Below are 19,425 nucleotides of genomic sequence, written 5' to 3'. Positions count from 1 at the left end.
CTGTGCTCACCTCATTTGTCTGACAGCTCTAAACGAAAGTTGTAAATTATACGGGAATCCCAGCCAGATTCAGAGGGCTTTTTGTTGTTTTTTTTTTTTTTTTTTTTTTTTTCCCCACAGTAATTACTGCCTGTGATATTGTATTTCACTTAATGGGCTTGTCTTAACTACAGCAAGCAGGAAGAAGATGTGGTCGCAACTTGAGACAAAATTCCCTGTAGTTTAACTCAACTAGCCAGTTTTGCTGGAAAGTGAGGAATTGTCTCACGTCACCAGGAAATCTTTTCAAGTCTGATATACGCTTTTTTGCTAGAGAAGACAAGCCAAATTTATCCCAGGAATGATGCTTTCCCGCTGTCCTTATTGCTTTTAGGCATGTTTTTATCAATACAATACCTGCTGTTATCTCTCATTTGGAAGTTAGAAAAGCAGAGAGTTAGAAAAGCTGGGATTTCCTGGAGCTGCGCTGCTTCTGACCTGTAGCTCTAGAGGTTTATCGTTGTTTACATGCAGAAAGGCACTAAAAGAGTCCTGCCGTGCAGTGTGGTATGGAGGATCAGGATCTACCCGCTCCAAAATGTCAGTCGTGTTAACATGAATAATTTGGGGCAGTATCTCATGCTGACTTTGGCCAACAGACTTGGTGGTTGGCGGGGGGTAGAGAGGGCTGCTGTTTCTTTAGTGATACGTTTATAGTCTTCATAGTAAATACATTAAAATCTTCTATTCAAGATTTTGAAAAACATGCTCAATAAAGACTTGGTTACATGCCAGCATTTTTACAACTATCTTCCAGTGGCTGCAATTGCCCCCATGTTAGCAAAACCAGTGGTCTTGATCATTGACTCCATTTTTAGGGTGTCGATGGTGACCATCGCTCTGTGGTACACTTACAGAAAATCTGTGAAGAACAGTAGAGCTGAAAGAGAATTAGCTAAAATATCAAAGGTATTAAAATCCTGTAGAACAGGCAAGGCTTGATTCTTGTGATTTGATAAAAAGAAACCTTCAATGAACAGCTACTGTCTCCATCAAAGTTATTTTATTGCATGTACCTTTTAATAGAAGTTACACTATCTTTTTAATATGACATTGGCACTCTGGCCACACGCAACTCACAAAATACAAAGATATGTGCATTAAAGAGCTTCTAATTGAAAGAAGATTGATACAGGAGAGTCTAAAATTAACAGAATGTTAAGTAGATTGAATTTTTTCCTGAGGGCAGCATGGAAGAAGAGAGCCTTGATGGGTTTTACTGGGTGCCTTTACCTTACAAGCCACAAGAATGAGTAATTCAATCAAGAAAAAACTCATGTGGAACACAAAGCCCACAAGAGGAAGTAATTAAACTAAATCGACTGTGGCTTCCAAATGAAGATCTAGAGTCTGCCAGGAATTATGAGTTTTCATAGTGTGCTGCTTTGTTTTTTCATCCTATTAGCAATCACTGAACGAACGGCACAAGCTCTTGTCTAGACAGCGGGAAGACGCAAAAGACCTGAAAGAGAATCTAGACCGCAGGGAGAGAGTGGTCTCTGGCATCCTTGCCAAATACCTGACTGACCAGCAGCTCCAGGACTACCGGCGCTTTGTTCAACTCAAGACCTCCTTGCTGATTGAACAGAAGGACCTTGAAGAGCAGATTAAATTTTTGGAAGAACAATTAGGAAGTCTTGAGAAAAGCATCCCCCTCTAATACCCACGAACCGCCCATTCGTTTTGACACATCGTAATTTGTGATGTTTCCCTGGAAATCCCCAGGTGCTCGGATTGGTGAATTCTTGCAATCCTGTTAGTGCCACGCTATCGACAAGTGCTTAGATGCTCTGGGCACACGCTGGACTTTCCTTCCCCTTTGGACAGCCCAACTGACAACATCTCTCATATGTAGCAAACTGCATTTTGGAAATGACTGATAGGATGTGTTGCTCCTATTAACTTGGCGCATATTTCCCTTTCTTGTTGTCTGTCCATCTGTTTCCAGATTGACATAATCTCAATAAAAGAACCATACAAATATTTTCCTCTTGTGGGTGGGTTGAGTGTTTGAAATGAAAAATGATGTGGGTGTTCAAATTTGAATTGGAGATTGCACAAAGCCATAGGAAATGTTATGGACCATTTCAGCGAAACTCCTCGTTTGTACTGTTTATATGTATGACACAGTAAAAATACACTGTAATGGAAGAAAATAATTATTTCCTTTCTTGGCAGTTGCCATCCATGAGTCTTTCCTGGCTCTGCATAATCCCGGCAGGCTGTTCAGTAGCAAGTTTTAGGAGGTCAGAAAAAAGAACGGTCCTTGTTGACATGAAAAAGAGCCGATCGTTGACGGAGGCAGCTTGAATGAGCACTTTTGGGAATGATAAACTCTGAAACCTATTCCTGCACAGTCATTTGCAAAGTCCTTGCTATGCTTTCAAAGTGCTTATTTTTCAAGCAGCACCTTCAGGGGTTTGTTTTTTAGGTAGTTTTCAATTGTTGGCGTGCACAAGGAGGTGCTCAGCGTGAGGGGAAGCTCTGCGGCAGCACGAGGCAGGTAGGACGAGTGGAGGAAATTATTCAGTTTCAATGAGGCTTTATATAAATCCCTTGGCAAAAAATCTTTTAAACTAATGTTGTGTGTTGAGTCAAGCCAGTAACGTTGCTGTATTTAAAATTTGAGTGTGTTTTGTTTGTTTAATTATTCAGTGAGAGGAATATTCCATCTGGGCTACTTACCTAGACCATGAGTAAGGCGGCTCCTGATTGAACTCAGGTTTCTTCCATAGGCAAAAGAGATGTTCGTTGTTTATGATGTTGGGCTTCACCAAGAAATGTTTCACTAGTGGTGTGTGTCCTGACTACAGTGAGTACCGTCACCACTGAGAGACCATCACTGTCCTGTTTCTGAGGCATCTTCTCCTTTGGGATTGCGTGAGCTTTCAATAAACACAGAGCCACGCAACATGGGGACTCCGTATGGGTTTAGATTGATGAGGGTTCGTTTAGATTGGGTTCGTTTTACCTCACATCACATTCTTCATCTGAGTTTACCCACTGGGCAACATGGATGAACTGATCAATAAATGGCAGCGTAGGAAAAGGAGACCACTGTAGGCGTTCTGCGTGAGTGATGTTTGTTACGGATAACGTGCCAACAGTCCTGCCTGCTGAAAGAGGCACCAAAGAGGGTACAACGCGCTGCACTTGCCCCTGAGCAAATTGAGAAGCGGCCTGGGAGTTACCGGACAGCGCAGTAAAGCACAAAGGGCTTGCCAGGCTCCAAGGGTGTCGTCAGAATAAACAAGCGTATCATCAGGTGCTGTCCAGACTCCAACAAAGCAGCATTGTTCTGTTCTAAGTTTGCATATTTATGCAGAAGTGCCCGTATCTATAGCCCTGCCCACATTTCAAGAGAAACAACATCGCATGCTGAGTAAGGCTGCCAAGACTTGGCACCAGAAGTCAGTTTTAGGATGTGTACCAACTATCAGTAAAGGTATTTGCAATAAAGCGTGCAAGTGGATGGTACATAGCAAAGAGTAGTTTCGGGAATATTAACATTTTGTTCCAGTGATCTGAACAAAATAGATTGTGCTTAATGCTGAAAACACGCTTTCACTTGGACACAAGCAACTGCAGGAGTGCAGGGACCAAGGTGCCCTGTGTTCTGTGGTTATTGCCTTAACATGTGGGGAAAAATGGCCAGACTTTGTAGTTCCTGTGAGCAGATCTGCTCAGTGGTTCTCAGAAGGCTTTTCATATGTAAATCTGAAAGCTGCCTTTTGAAAATCGTCTTTAAAATAACGGAACTGATGCTAACGGAATCAGTGGAGAATTTAAAAAATATGTTAAATGAGCTGTTTGCGTTATTTGAGAAACCTGACTTGGAGGTGCGCTCTGTTATTATTATCCCTAGTTGAGGAAAATCCACCAGATGGGAAAAGAAACGTTTGATAATTGAAGCTAATGCTTGCCTTTAAGGGGAAGAATGGGTCTGCCCTGTTTAGTTTCTCTTGTCTTTTTGGTCTTTCCTGTCATGGGAAGGATGGTTGCTGCTCCTCCCAGACTGGCATTCACAGGTATGCTTCAAAGAGCAACAATCAGAAATAACTTTTAATCTCTTTTCCAAAAAGTCACATATCTGTGCTCCTTGTTACTTTGTTAGAGCTGTGAATTTCAGGCAAAGTGAAAAATGGATACAGGGGTGGCATGGAGACCTCCTCGCTGCCAAGCAGAAACCCCCTTTCCAAAGCACCAGCAGGTCTGGATTGTCAGGTGGGTCCCAATTTTGGTACTGATCATTTGTTACCAATTTATTACTGGGGGCCAAGCCCAAGGTAACGATGGTAGTTCATACTGGACGTAAGTCACATGCAGCGTTCCTGGCACTCCGACATACTAAGATGTGGGCTTTTAAAGTCACAGTCTGATGTGCAAATGCAAATAATGATTTAATCTGATCCCCTCTTAAGAGCTTCACTGAGGGTCCTTTTTAATAGCTAGGAGCAGCCCTGGGTGCCTCTGGGACTGGTGAAAGCCACTGCCTGCAGGAGAAAGGGATCTTAGCTGCTGGCAGAGAGGACCACGTCAGGCAGGTGGCATCTGCATCCTCTGGGTGATCTTGTCTTTACATCAGTTTACATTATTTGTTTAAAATTCTTTCTCTGAAGTGGAGCGTGCAGACTGAGCTTGTTCACGGGGCTTGCAAGATGCCGTCCCAGTGAGTGAGACCTTGAATCATCCTGCAGCTCAGCTGTTTTACGTAAAGTAAGTGTCCCTCTCCGCTCCGGTCAGCTGTAGTCTTTGGAAGTATGGACTGAAGTCAAGAAATGGTTAAGTACCTGCTTTTGAATCCTATTTGGGGAAAAAAGAGGACTACCTTTTTCTTAAGGTTTAGTATTTAAAGCACTAAGTACATCCCCATACCAATAACCTTTGCTTATGTTTTTCCCAACTTCAAGTCATGCAGTTTAGCTGATATTCTCTTAACTTTATTCTGGGACATGACATGAGAAGACTTCATATTCCAGCCTAAGCTGCCTGAGGAGCTCTGTAAACAGATTTCCTACAGCCTTCCCGGGCTCTCCCTTCTCCAGCTGGGTGCCTCCTTCCACAGGTTCCTGCAGCAACAGAGACCAAAACCCCGAGTACCTGCTGCATCTGCCATTGCTGCAGCGCAGAGGCAGCTGACCCCGACCCCAGCCTTGGCCAGCACTGCTGCGGTCACGTTCATACGGCTCCCCGTTTGTTCTGCCTTCCTCTCCTCCCTCTTGGAGTGCAGAAACCAAGATGGCCAGAGCAGAGCACCTTCTTTTTACAACACTGATCCCACACTCCATAGAATCACAGAATGGTTTAGGTTGGAAGGGACCTTAAAGATCATCTAGTTCCAGCTCCCCTTCTTCAGACAAGACATTCAAGGCCAGGCTTGATGAGGCTCTGAGCAATGTGATCCATTAAAGATGTGTTAGGAAGTTCTTCACCATGAGGGTGGTGAGACACTGGAACAGGTTGCCCAGAGAGTTGGTGGAAGCCCCATCCCTGGAAGTTTTTAAGGCCAGGCTGGATGGGGCTCTGAGCAACCTGATCTAGTGGGAGATGTCCCTGCCTATGGCAGGGGGGTTGGAACTAGATGATCTTTAAGGTCCCTTCCAACCCTAACGATTCTATGATTCTATGTCCCTGCTGACTGCAGGGTGGTTGGACTAGATGACCTTTAAAGGTCCCTTACAACCCAACGCTTTCTATGATCCTATGAAAAACTTCTCTGGACAGCTATTGTCTGACCCTATACAAGCAGAAGACTGTTATCTGATATTTGGGCTGTAAATGGCAGTACGTAGTGATCTTGGGAAGGCAAATCTTGCAAATCTTGCAAATGTAAGGATTATGGAAATGAAACCCTGTGCGGTGTGTGTACGTAATTACTATTAATATCACCACTCACTAGCCTTCCGTTGGTGACTTCTCCAGCAAATGACACCGAGTTGCCTGTGCCCAGCGTGCGTGAGACCAGGGCAGCCTTAATGCTCTGCTCTCCCTCCCGAAGCTGGTGGCTTCCAGGGGCTGCAGGGCCTCGGCAGTTCACCAGTGCTGAGACCTGCCGCGCTACTTCTTATGCAGACGAAGTCAGGCGTGTGTGCTGGGGGAATGTAAGGAATGAAGGAGCTCCCTGCTACCTGACCCTCTGGGGAGAGCAGGCAGGAAATCCCCAGTGGGAGCAGGAACGCTTGGGAGTCTCCTGTTGCAGCCTGCAAGTCTAATTCCTTCTTAGCATCCCAGGGAGAAGGTAACATGACCCCGCCACTGTGAGAGGACTGCTATCCAAGACCTGCGGCGAGGCCTCTGAATTAATTGCGGCTACATCGAGAAGAATGCAAAATAATAGTGCTGAGGAGAAGGAAGAAGGTGGAACAGGCAAAACTTGAGAGCCGAGGTCTCCCCTGGGGGTGACGCTGTGGGAGGCTGGTGGGATTCCAGGAACCATCTCTGTAACTCATGTGGCCATCCACGCGCAAGCAGTGAGGGGGAGGAAACTGCAGTAGCGTATGTTCTGCTGAGCAAAAGCAGGTGGGCCTGATTTCGGGGTAAAAAGATCCCGTTTATTGCCTAGCGCCAGGGAGATGAGCAAGCACTACAGGTGTGGGCCAGAGCGAGTGGCCAGCGAGAGCAGAGTGAGCATCACGTCCCGCCTCTGACAGCACCTTGGCAGCAGCTGCTGGGATTTCAGACATAGCGGCTCATTTAGAATTTGATTTAACACCCACTGCAGTGTGTGGGAGTCACTGCTGGATCCGGAGCTGCTGTTTCAGCCTCTCCGGCACTAAACTGAAGGATTGTTTATTATTTTTTTAGTCCCAGGCCTCATTTTCTTCACTGGGGCGTTATGCTCTGGGACTTTTGCCTGTGGAGCTTATTAAGGAATGGAGGGGTGCAGGGGTTAATGTAAATGTACTCTGCAGAAGGTCTATTTGGTGCTTGTGAGAGCTGCATTTAATAAGTAGAAGGATGTTCTCTCTGCTTTGGGAATTCATGGCAACCATCTGAATAAAATTTTAAAAATAAACCCAGAGCAGCATTGCAAAGCTAATCTTCTGCGCCTGAAGGGAGCCCACGTATACATTAACGAATAATCAGGCTGTAGGAATCACACAACCTCTGGGTTTTACAAAACGCACTCAAGAAGCGGCACATGAATTTCAGTGCTAAACGGCATTAAAGGTTATCAAAGAGACTCTTAAATGTCACATGAGCCTCGAAGCTGAGTCATCTCATAGATAAATCCACGGAGAGGAAATATGGGCTGAACTGATAGTCTTGATTTAGAGAATAAGAGACGCTTCTAAAAATGTGTGGGAAACAGGCAGGTGTCTTTCTAATGGCCTTCAGCCTGTCATGTGAGAACAAGAACATCCCAAACTACCTCAAGAAGGAACCACTTGTGAAACAATCCCTCCCGAGATCCCTGCCCCTGGGCAGCTCCTGGTGGGATGGCTAATGGCTCCAGCACCGCTTTCTGACCTACAAAAGCTGTGCTGATATTAACAGTACGGATCTATTTTGCTTGGCCTTAAGATCAGAGGTATTTTTCATCCCAGTAATAATTAAAACAAAACCCCAGCTGCCTGTGCTGAGCTGGAAGGATGGAGATTGGCAGCGCGGTGTGGCTGCTGAGTGAGCCCCAGAGGGGCAGAGCTCTGCCGGCCGGGGGGGGCTGCAGCTAGGCTGGGGCTTTCCCAGCCCGGCCGTGGGGCTGCTGGTCCAGGCAGCACCTTTGCGTGGTGGCCCCAGCAGGCTTTCAGGTATCGTCCGAGTGCAGCGTTATCACCACCACAGGCCCTTTACATCTGGGCTTTGTTTCAAGCCTGATGAAGCACAGACAGGCGAGCTCTTAGCTGTGGCTGTCACAAAAGGAAGGATGCTGCGGCGGCCAATTCAAACAGGATGAAGAGACGGTGTGAAACGATGGGTGCGAGGTGAGTCGTGGGGACCGGGGAGGAAAGCGGTTGGGTGCAGCTCTGGCTGCACGTCCTGTGTGTTTTCAGAGAAGCTGCCAAGGCTCAGCCTAGATTAGGGGTGTTACTGGCAGAGCTGCTGTGGTAAATCCTGTCCCAGCGCCTGTGCTGGTGGATACGCTCAGATTGGCCAGAAAATCCAGTATGTTTTATTCCACTTGAGGAATGGTGCGAGTTCTACGCAAACAGTCTTTCCCTTGTAAAATCTGCATTTCTACCAGAAGCGTTTGTTGATACATATTTACCAAGAAGTGCTTTGCAGTGCAATTGGCTTTTTTTTTAAAAAACATTTTTCTTAATGTCCCTTTTGGGGGCAGTGAATAGGACCAGAGCACTTCCGATGGGGGCTTTCTACAGCAGGTCTGGTTTAGAAATCTTTGCAGGTGCAACAGTGTTGATCAGTGGAATGAGGTTGGTGAGAACAGTTTATCTATCTCTAAATGTGTTTTTTTTTTAAACTAGTCTAGATTATTTGGCAAGGACCCTGTTTTACTGCTGGCAGCTACATCACCATCAGAAAGCGTCTCCTGGTGGGACTTTTCTGGTAGTTCACTCCAAAACGGCCAGTCGGTGACCAGCCACCGTCGTTCAGTGACCAGCAGTTGGTGATGGTTCAGTTCAGTGTTGCACAAGCAGCATCCATGTGCTTAGTGATTTGCTTTGTCTCATAAATTAGTGAAATAAACTTCGGAACTGGAATAGAGAATGAATGTTCCTCATTACGATGCAGAGCTTTTGATCTACTCTGGCCCTGTTCTCTCCCTGCAGCAAACAAACACCCTGCTGTTCGTGCCCGTGCTACGTGCTGGCCAAGTCCCTGTTAACAACTTCTTAATTTGGGGGGAGTCCCACAAATCACTGGAAAGAGCAAAAACTGCCATGTTGCCATTTTACTCAGATTAAAATGCAAATCGGGAGGCAAGTGCATCCAAGGAATGTAGGTCACAGTGGAAACCTGCGGAGCGGGAGGAGAAGGGACAAGCTGTGGGGCTTGGGGACTGTCTCGAAAGGCCTCCTCTACCTTCAGCTGGCGGCTGCTGCTGGTCTGTTGGAGTTATTCTGTGACTCTTCCGGACCTTGTTTTTGTGATGAACCTGAAATCTCATAAAGTCTCCTTTGCAGTGCAGGAGCAGCATTTCCCAGGACTTCTATAGAACAGGTCTTTCTGTGCAGCACTCACAAGGGAACAGAGACAGCCAAAAACCTATTTGAGCCGGAGCAGGAGCGCTCCACCGCATGCTGCTCAAACAGCCGCATCCGGGAGGACAAAGTCTGTCCCTTTGTATATAATCGCGGCTGGAAGCTTGTTTGCAGGCCTCTCCAGTGCAGGTTGTTGAGCTGATACGCCTCAGAACAAAATGTGCTGAGGAATAGATGAACTGAGTTATCTTTAGAAAGACGGACTGAGCCAGGGTCAGACAAACATTAGCTTTGCTGATCTCTGATGCTGCCGAGCTAAAACCTGAGCCAGTTTTATTTGCGTAGGCGCCCCACTGAATGCGCAGCATCCATGGGTTGCGGATGACGCTGCTTGTGCTGCCTACAGGTCTAAAAAATTATCTTGATTTCTATTTGGATTATCAATATTGCACGCTTTAAAGCAGCGTCCAGGATGATTATCTCCATTTTATAGCAGGAAAACTGAGCTGTGGCAAGTAGGCAGGGAAAAGATGTAACCAAGGCAAAACAGCCCCGAGCTGCTGAATCGTGGTCCTGTGCCTTATCTGCACCTCCCGTCTCCAGCCCTACCCTGCTGCCAGCCTGCCCCCACCACACAAGCCATCTCCCCGGGGCAGGAGCCCAGGGGGCTAGGGTTTTTTGGTTTTATCCTCTTCTGCAATCAGCTTTGAAGGTGCAGAAGGCAGCTCCCGGCTCTGGGCTGGGCCAGAGGTTCAAAAGGCTGCTCGCCCAGCCTGTGGCACACAGCCTCTGCCCCAGGCCAGCAGCACCAGGAGCCATGTCCTCTATCACTTGTGAAAGCATCCTGGCTTAACTTCACAGCTCTCATTCATTCACGTGAAAATCCTACTGTGTTCAGACAGATTTGGCTGAAATTAAGTCAAAGAGTGAAATTAAGGAGATCTATGAAGCTGAGGGATTCATGGAACAGTCACAGCCTCAGTCTCTGCCAGAAAAACACTCCCATGATCATCCTACGGTGCCCCTTCCACAGTGTAAACGGCAACATACGAAAGCAAACCCCAGAAAGGCTGATGGACTGGTTTTACTTCAAACTAAGGGTGATGTATATTTTTGTAAGATTACAGCAGCACATTTTCAATACCTCTCAGTATTTGTTTGCACGTGAAGTCATGCAGCACTGGGTATACTAATCACAGCCTGCCTAAATACTATCTTTTCCTTCATCTGCTCAACAAGGAGGAGGAATGAGCTGAGTCACCACGAAGACTTGTTGGCAGAGCCTGGCCCACCCCACCCACAGCACCTGACCTTGCAGCTCCCCACCTTTGTGTTGCAACCTCCCTGCCAACTCCCAGCCCCCCCCCCGGGGAGCGCCGAAAGGACCAGGGCTCCGCTGTGGTTGTTGCCAGGCATTTTTCTAGCTCGTGGCTGTGATGCCTCTGAGGAAGGAGTAGCAGAGAACTTCCTTGATGATACGTGTTGCAACCAAGTCTTATCTCAGCCGTGACTTCTTGTTTTTCCTTTGACACAACAATACAAGAGCAATGAGACCTTCTCCCTACTTCCCTTACAGTGAAGTCAGAACTGCGCTTTATAGGTTGGTTGGTTGGTTCGCTTTTTTCTTAAACAGAAAACACTCCATCTTGGAACCTTACCTCCGACTCACATAGGTTTTACTCAGAATTATCACTAAAAATTCAGCTATGTGACTTGAACAGGTATCAAGCTTGTATCCATAACTAATGAACAAACTTCCCAATAAGGCCAAGTCAAACTGGAGAGTGTTTCCAATTCACACAGAAACCGAACGCTTTTACCAGGCAAAAGTCAGTCCTGCCAGTGCCTCAGATGTAACACACACACAGGCTCCCCTGGTTTCAGAAAATACAGAAAAAAGTATTTAATGTCAATAAACTTGGAAAGACTTTTTAAAACAGAGCAACAATTTTTTTTTTTCCTGGAACTCTGCAAGCTGACGCAGTGCAGCACAAATCAGGGTTTCAAATGACCATGCTGGTCAATGGTCACACCAACAGCGAGGGAGCAAATAGGATTTTTTTTTTAAACCCTACTCCAGATATAGAAGTCATGAGGCGCTTGATCATTAACGTTTGCTTAACAACTTAATTAGTTCAATACGGAAGCAGCCCGGTGCAGAATAATCCACTCTCTTCTGAGAGCGGGCGGAGCAGACCCCTCTGCAATCGCTGATGATGCTCGAGCAAATGTCACCAACTCCAAGGAGAACGTTTTAAAGTAAAAGAGGGCAGTGCTTCCGCCTTCAGCACAGTCCTACGGCATTCCTTGCCCAGCATTTGGGAGAAGCCAATTACAGCCAATTAGAAGTACTAGGCTTAATTCAAGGCTGAAAAAAACACATTCCTGAAGTCACTGGCTTGGAAAGAAAGGCAAAGCATGCAAACAAGTGTTTGAGTACGGAAACCAAAACACCTGACGGTGCTGGAAAGCAGAGCAAGGGCAGTATTGCCATCACCTTCCTCACCTCTGAATGATACAGGTGGTTTTGTTACATTTTTAGAGAAAACGTGATGGTTTACCAGACTGGCCCCAGGAATCGGACAGTTTCTCTTCTTAGCTCTGCCTCTTCACATCATTATTTTTTTAATTACTATTGGTTAATCTCACTGCAAATGTATTACTTAACCTGCAGTTAGCATGCTTTCTGGAGCTACGTGTAGTTCTATAGATAGAACAATTATGTTTATAATATAAAAGAAGAAGAGTTAGTTTTAGGTCAGTGATTCATGCTGTTGAGATAAACATTGCTTTAAGAGGTCATGCAGACATTCTATCATGAAGCACCTAACATAACATAAAGCCCAATTTTTATAAATATTTATTGTAAACAGGTCAAAATCAAAGGCCAAGTTTTAAATAAAAAGAATCAGACATACAAGCCCAACTTTGTTTCCAGTTGGCTACTCGGAAACTCTGCAGGATCCAGTTCCCAGGTTTTCAGTTCAGTTTTTCACTGTCAGACATCACCAAGGCTTTTATTCAGATTAAGTGATTGAACTACAGTCAAGTTTAAATGTTCACAGTATCATCAAGACATGTGGCTAGTCACACCTGGACAAAAAGTCTTTCAGGAAGAGGAAAAAAAATTTAAAATGCTAACCTAGCTTTGAAACTGAGGTAGACAGGTCACGGTGACTTGAGTGCTGAAGGTTGGGGTTTTATTTTTTTTTAAACCTGTTCATCTAATAAAATGCTTTAGGCAACAGTTGAGATTGTTATGTTAGTATTTCTGATAGTGACAAGCTTTGTTTTGAAAAAGTACACAATTTTTTTTAAATAGAAATATTCCTCTTCTGTTACCAAAATAATCAGAAACATCATAGAAAACTATGAATCTTGCTTCTAATAATTTAAGCCTGCTATATAACAAGCCATGTTAAAGTAGCCAGCTACCAGCTTGCTATTCACAGTGTAGGATATGCCATTCTTTACCTTACTTTTGCTCTCCATCCGAGGAACACAGATCAAGAAGGCAGTACCTTAAGCATTTTAACCTGTCTACACACACAGAGGTTGTTTTAGTTTTTCAACCATTAAAGTCTGCAGTCTCCACCAACACAGCAGCATGATGGTACATACAGCAGTTGTAACACTCCCTTTCCACAGGTGTCTGTGAGCTGGGTTTCATCCAGCGGCCTTTGGAGCCAGGCTCTATCACTGATTTAATTGAACATCCAAAAAGACAGACATGGAGAGAAGAAATCCAAGCTGCTTCTGTGAGAGAAAAATCCAGACCCCAGTCACGTTATTAAACAATTTTGATCCCAAGAAGGCAGAGGTTAGTGGCCAAAGAAAAGCTCAGAAACGGGTCTGCGTTTCACAACGACCTCCTCTTCCTCCTCCTCTGTTACCTCGGAGAGGGAGGAATATGAAGGGAAGCCCCCTCTGGTCTTTGGCTTCCGCCTCGGCCCCGTAGTGGCAGCCAGGAGCTTGTTTAAAGAAGAGGGCTTCCTTAAACCTTTGGTGAGATCGTAGAAAGCCATGTCATCGGATATGACCCCCAGAAACGTGCTAGTGGAGCTCAAGATTGAAGCCGCAAGCTTTGTGGTCTTCTTGATGGGCACGGAGGGCTCCGCACTGTGGGAAAGGCTGGGGTCCCCCAGCAAGCGCCTGACTGCAGAGGAGGCCCCTTCCTTTAAGTACTGGTGCGGCTTCTTCCCACTGTAGTCCCTCAGGTCGGTCTTGGCGTGGTAGCTGTAGACCAGCATGGTGATGATCTTCTCCTGGCCGTGTATGGCAGCCAGGTGGAGCGCCGTGTAGCCGCCATGCGACCTGGCGTCCACATTGACATGAGTCCCCCCTTTCTCGGCCGCTCTGATGATATTTGTCACCATGTCGCAGTTGCCGCTCTTGGCAGCCCAGTGCAGGGCGGTGAAGCCCGAGATGAAGTCCCTGCGGGCCGCCAAGCTGGCGTCGCCCAGCAGCAGCCCGTGGAGCTGCTGGGTCCACTGCCCGCCAGCTGCCATCACCAGCCACTGGTGCTCGGCCTCCTCCAGCGGCACCGCCGCCGCCGCCGTCTCCTCACTGGCCCGATGGGCCTTGGGCCCCCGCCGCAGGCCAGGTGAGCGGGACCCAACCTCCTCCTCTGGGGGCGACAAGGGGGATGCCGGCTCCTCAGGTGGCCCCGGGGTGGTGGTGGCAGCGGCAGGGGGCGGCACGCAGCGCACGGGCAGCATGCAGGGCTTGGGGAGCGGCTCCCGCCTGGACCCACCCGCACCGGCGGGCAGGGGCACCCCGCCGCCGCCGCCCTGGAAGAGATCCCGCAGCTCGGAGACGGCCCGCGGCGACGGCAGCTCCTCGGGGGGCACCGGCGACAGCCGCCCGCTGGGGACGGGGACAGCGACGGGGGCGCCGCCATTTTCCTCCGCTGCCAGCGCGCCCCCCGGCGGCGTGGCGCCCCCTGGCGCCGGGGCGGTGCGCAGCTGCCGCCTCAGGACGACCACCTTGGCGCCGTCCCGCTCCTTCACCACCGCCACCGCGTTCACCGCCGCCTTGAAGCGCTCCCGCCGCTCCGCCCGCTCCGCCGCCTCCCCGCCGGCCTCCAGCAGCGGCCGGAAGGTGCTCACCAGCTCGGTGTTGCGCACCCAGCCGCCGCGCTCCCGCAGGAAACCCAGCACGGCTGCCGGGCTGATGTCGAGCTCCGCCATCCCGCCGCCACAGGTGGTGGTGGAGCCGCCGCCGCCTCCTTCTCCTCTTCCGACTCCCCGCGGCGGAGGTGAGGGAGCCCGCCCGCCCTCTGGGGACTCACCGGGGTTTGCAGGCACCTGCGGCGGCCGCTCCCGCTGAGGTGATCGGGCCGGGCCGCCCCGCCTCGCCCTGCCTCCGCCTCCGTCTGAGGGAGCGGAGCGGCACCGGCGCCTGTCTCCTCCCGCGGGGCGGTGCTGAGGGGAACCCGCCCGGCCCCGCGCCGGGGCCGGCGATCCCCGCGGCAGGTGAGGAGCCGGGCGGGAAGGCCTGACTGTCGGGGAGCTGAGGAGAGCGTCGGGAAGGTGTATCACCGGTGTGTCAGCTCCTGGGAGACTCCTCAGGCAGGGAAAACGCTTCATTGACTTACTCCTCTTCCAGCTTCCCAAAATGCTTATTTTTTGTTGGTTTTTTTGGTTGGTTGGTTGGCTGTTTGTTGTTTTTTTTTTTCAATGGTAAATAAGTGGTGCGGATTTAGGTAGGAATCGCTCTGCAGAGTCAGGTCTCCGCTCTCCAAGAAGCCTCTGGTGTTGGGCAGGAGCTGCAGTTCTTCTGGGTTAACAGCTTCCTGCCTCAACATAAGTCAGAAGATGGATGGATGGATCAGTTTTTTGAAAGATATTCCACTCTATGTGATACTACATGTATTATATCTATTCTCTATATGTCTTTTACTTACATTGCATCTACAGTGTGCATATGTGTGCATATATAATTGATATACATCTGATATACATCTATATAATTGATTACATCTTTACAACATGCCTGCATCTAATCATGTACACCTGGAGAAGACAGAGCTCTTTTTCTAAAGCGAGAAGCTGTCTCTGCAGACATATCAATTACTTCTGCTTAAGCATTTAACATTATTGTTCTCTATTCTACAGGGGGAAAAAAAGAAAATCCCAGACAAATGCCTTTCCCCAGGCGAAGGAGTAGGGCTGAAGACCTCCTGGAGGGATGGCGTTCAGCCTGCAAACTTGTTTTCTCCTCCACAGAGTGTTGCAATTGAGATCGCTAAATTGATTCCTGAATGACTGAACAGTTTGTCTAGGAAAACAGCAAGAGAGACTGAGCACAGAATGAACACAGTCGGTGTGGTATGAAGACAGATAAAAGTAACTGTCTGTAGAAGGATGGATAAGAAAACAGATTCGTTTTTGTTTTCACTGTCTTAGAACTTGAATAAAATGGAGTATCAGCCTGTGCCAAAGTCTCCATTTTGAAGACAATTTGAGGTGCATTGATCCCCACGCAGTGCATCTCTCTCCCTTCTCGTTGATGCTGACCTCCCTTCTGCCTCTTCACACCTTTTCCTGGTGGTGGAAGAGCCTCTTCCCACAGATTGCTCAGAGTCTTCCTTTGGCAGCCTTTCCCCTTCCCTCTCCATCTTTGTGCAAATCTCTGAAAAGCTATTTTATCTCTTGCTAACAAGCTGGCGCTGAGCCAGTTCCTCAAAATCATTTTGCTGCTCTAATGTTCTTTCGCATAATAGCATGTAATCTTCATGCTGCTTGTAGCAATTCAGTGCTTCTACGTGAATCGCACACCTCTTATTACTGCCTTTTCACACGGCGTACACAGCAACCTCACCCTCTGCTGAAGCAGCCACTTGCGTCTAGCGTTTTACTGCATTAGCAATGCTTTCTAGCTTATGGCATCGCCACGGTTCTGCCTTGCCTACTGTAGAGAGCTAATAATGAGCATGCATCCAAACATTAATTGCTATGCCTTGCTTTCAGTGTTGATTTCTTTTCCTTACTAGAATCCATTGCAGGCATAAGAAAATCTCAGCAGTCTATGATTTTTGCATTGCAAACTTTCAGCCATACCCTAGGATTATAGTTCATATCTGCAAATGAGCGAGGAGGGAAAATAATTCAGGAGAATAGGTTCTTTAAAAAAAAAGCCCGCAACATTTTCTTATGCTACAAATGTTAAGGGAGAAGTTGTTCTTATTGCTTGAATAGGTTCAAGCGTGGCAGGGTATGTCCTCGGGCTCACCGCTGTGCGGAGGGTGTTTCTGTGGGTGCTCCCTCCCTGCCTGGACAGCCTGAGGAAAGCATCAGCCCCCTGTATCCTTTGAGACCCACGAGGGTGCCATCAGATCCCACCCGTTTTATCCCCAGCCTGGCATCTATCCTGCAGAGGGATCTCCGTGGTCCCCAGGAAGCCTTACTGCTCAGCACCCAAGGGGCAACTCTGGGGCCACTGAGGTCCCATCATCTCTCCAGGGCGTTGGGTTGGGGTCCCGAAGGAGGGGTGTTACTGAGACTGTTCCCCACTGCAGGTGCTGGCATTCCTTGTGGCCACTGAGCAGAAGGGCACATCCCCAGGAGGTCCTAGAAGAGGAGAGAAGGATGTCTCCAAGCGCACCTTGTGCCATGCCAGGGGTGAACTGGTTGCTCTCGTTTAACTGCCCTGACGCAAGGAGCTCTTTCCCCAGGTAATTTTCCAGTGATGCATCCAACCACCTGTCCCATGCGTGCTCCTTTGTGGGCAACCCGTGCCGTGTGATTGTGTTCCTTTTCACAGTCAGTAGGTGTTATGTTAGTCTTGTACTTTCTGTAATTAAGAAGGAAACAACACTTCTGGCTAATCCTGCGTACCATTTCCAGGCTGCAGCATGGGGTGCGTCCTGTTTGCCAACATTTCCCTCTATCCGTTGATGCCTTTTGGTTGCCCACCTTTCAGGCTGAGTGCCAAGTACCCAGGGACCAGATCCCAGTGAGCTCCTCTTACTTTACTGAGCACTGGTCATATTCTGATCAGATTGTGCAGCAGAAATTAAGCTGTCTGAATGAATTTTATTAATATAGATAATAAGAGCCTGGAGCATTATGGGTGTTGTGCTTATCAGTCATCTGAAATTTCCAGTCTTCAAAAGCATGAGAAGTTTTGCCTCTTTTTCTGTGTCACCAAAAACCTACAAAGCAAGTATTTTTTGTGGGGCTATTTACGGAATACTGTGGGCTGCTTCGTAGGAGATTTCAAGCCAACTGTCTTGATATTTTTAAATTACTGGCTGGGACAAAAACAATGTACAGAAACCCACGATTAAATTAATTTACTACTGCTTTTTTTAAACACAAATATTGCAGTTTGGTAGTTCTACGTCATAAGCCATAGATGGCCTCTATTTTGAACTCTACAACTGAGGAGAATTATCTTTCCAGTGAAGAAGTTTCACAAACTTTCAAACTACCAACATTACAGTGTAGTAATCGACATAGAGATCTGGGGCCTTTTGCGACCCCCTCGGGGGAGGAAGGTAAAGGTTATGTGAGTGTAATTATTCACACCGCACAAAACCAGGAAATGAAGTGGGAGATCAAGCAAAGCATCTAGTCAGAGCAAAGAAGTTTCTAGTGACACTTCAAAACTGAAGGAGGTGGTATCCCAGGTCCTGCTCCTTCATGTGTGACATTCTCAGAGCCACAGGGAAGGTCAGGTGCCAGGTTGGAAGCAACGGAGAAAGAAAAAGGGAATAAGGGGGATAGTCATAGTCGGAGAGGGTGCTGGTGCTTTGCAGGGAGGTGAAGCTTAGGTGCTATTGACTGCGGATGGGGTTTGTACCTCAAGGAAAACTTGTTTTCCTCTGAAATGATATCAGCGTTCGCGGAATAAATAGGATGACAAAGGCCATGATTTTCCACTTTCCTTGTTGATATTTTCGTGTGAAACAAAGAGCACGCATTGTGAAGGAAAATAGCTCTTCCTTTGTTCCATGGAGAAATGCAGTAACCTCCCATAGATAAACAATTGAGCAAAAGTCTGTGAAGGGGCAGGGAGAGGTGGAGAAGATTATTTGCAGAGAAAAGGCATTTTCTCATAAATGAGCAAGGTTCAGCTGTAACTCAAGGACCTCAGCAACCAGTTTGGACAATGTTTCTCAACCACAACCATTTAAATGCAGTTTTCCTTGTACCTCAGGGTGTGTATTTATTACATACTGCTTGTTCCACACAGGTGGTGCAAGGACCCATCCCAACCATCCTCTGGTTTTCAGGTGATGCCTGTGAACTTGATGGGATTTCTAGCAGGATAATGCAAAGCTGGCCTGAGGTGCAGTGTGGTAATTCTGCCCTTTGACGTGAGGAGCTGGGGAAATTTGTGGTCTGCTTCCAGCCATCCCGCTTACATTCACCAGGACCACTTAGTTTGCGTTGGGGCAATGGACCTGCAGCTCCTATTGACCTTCAGCTTAGAAGGACAGCACTTCTGTAGAAATGCCTTATACATCCCATATATTGTTAGTATAACCAGTGAAAGTTTAATAAGGTGCTTGGTGGTAGTACTGCTAAAAGAGTAGCCATGAAACCATTGGATTTCTAATAATCCCCAGGAGGACACATTGTGAGAAATGAAGAGTTTCCAATAAGCTGCTTCCTCCAGCCTGTGTTGAAAAACGTGATGGAGTTCTGTTTGTCTGCACCACCTGGATTTGCAGATCGAGGATTTTACTCAGCCCTGAAAGATGCAGCCATCTTCTAAGGCCTTGGTGTTGCTGTGGTATTCATGTGGCAGGTAGGATGATCACTTACTCGCTGTGTCTGCATGTGACGTAAAAGGGGCTGCGATAACATTTGTTTCTCTCCATTTTCATTGCCTTACCTGGGGTGACAACATGAAAAAGTAAAGCAACTCTTGCTGACCTCCCCACTATGCGCTGCTGCCATGCCACCATGCATGCAGCAAGGGGCATTTTCCTTCCCCTCCCCTGGACAAAGAGGTTCCAGGGTACATTTGTGCCTCTCTGCCCCAGCTCTTTAACTGTAGAAAATTCAGAGCTCATCCTAAATTCACTGTGCATTTAGCAGGTACAAATATTCCACAGAGTTTAAAATCCTTGCAGAAGCATCCAGCACTGTAATATACGTTGAGTTCCGAGCTATTAGGAATAATTTGCATAACAATTGATGCTTTAGCAGTTAAAGGGGCCACCAAATCCATTTCCCTTCTCTTGAAGCAGCTTTTATGCACCTGAAGCTTTTGAAATTAGCAGGGTTTCTCTTGAATTGGCATTAGAAAAAGTGTGCTTTTTGAAATAACA

At 47.4% G+C, this 19,425-nt stretch overlaps 2 protein-coding genes across 6 annotated transcripts in view; one reads left to right on the top strand and one right to left on the bottom strand.

Moving 5' to 3' along the window:
• The window catches only part of SHROOM1 (shroom family member 1), a 40,282-nt gene extending 36,913 nt beyond the window's left edge, over positions 1 to 3,369 (top strand). For all 5 annotated transcript variants that reach the window (XM_054217700.1, XM_054217699.1, XM_054217696.1 and 2 more), the window contains one exon: positions 1,445 to 3,369. In XM_054217700.1, the coding sequence (XP_054073675.1) occupies positions 1,445 to 1,699 (255 nt within the window). In that variant the 3' untranslated portion in view covers positions 1,700 to 3,369. The remainder of the gene's footprint in view (positions 1 to 1,444) is intronic.
• An 8,163-nt stretch (positions 3,370 to 11,532) lies between these two features.
• SOWAHA (sosondowah ankyrin repeat domain family member A) lies at positions 11,533 to 14,494 on the bottom strand. Its single transcript, XM_054217391.1, has one exon. The coding sequence runs from the start codon at positions 14,330 to 14,332 to the stop codon at positions 12,965 to 12,967; it is 1,368 nt and encodes a 455-aa protein (XP_054073366.1). The 5' UTR covers positions 14,333 to 14,494; the 3' UTR covers positions 11,533 to 12,964.
• Positions 14,495 to 19,425: the final 4,931 nt, after the last annotated feature.

The sequence above is a fragment of the Rissa tridactyla genome, chromosome 11 (genome assembly GCF_028500815.1).
Source record: "Rissa tridactyla isolate bRisTri1 chromosome 11, bRisTri1.patW.cur.20221130, whole genome shotgun sequence".
Classification (NCBI taxonomy): Eukaryota; Metazoa; Chordata; class Aves; order Charadriiformes; family Laridae; genus Rissa; species Rissa tridactyla.
Note: the sequence above shows the minus strand (reverse complement) of the source record. Positions and strands in the feature narration are given on the sequence as shown.

Bases quoted from the DNA above. Each gene is read 5' to 3' on its own strand.
- SOWAHA (XM_054217391.1), bottom strand. From the start codon at position 14,332: ATGGCGGAGCTCGACATCAGCCCGGCAGCCGTGCTGGGTTTCCTGCGG.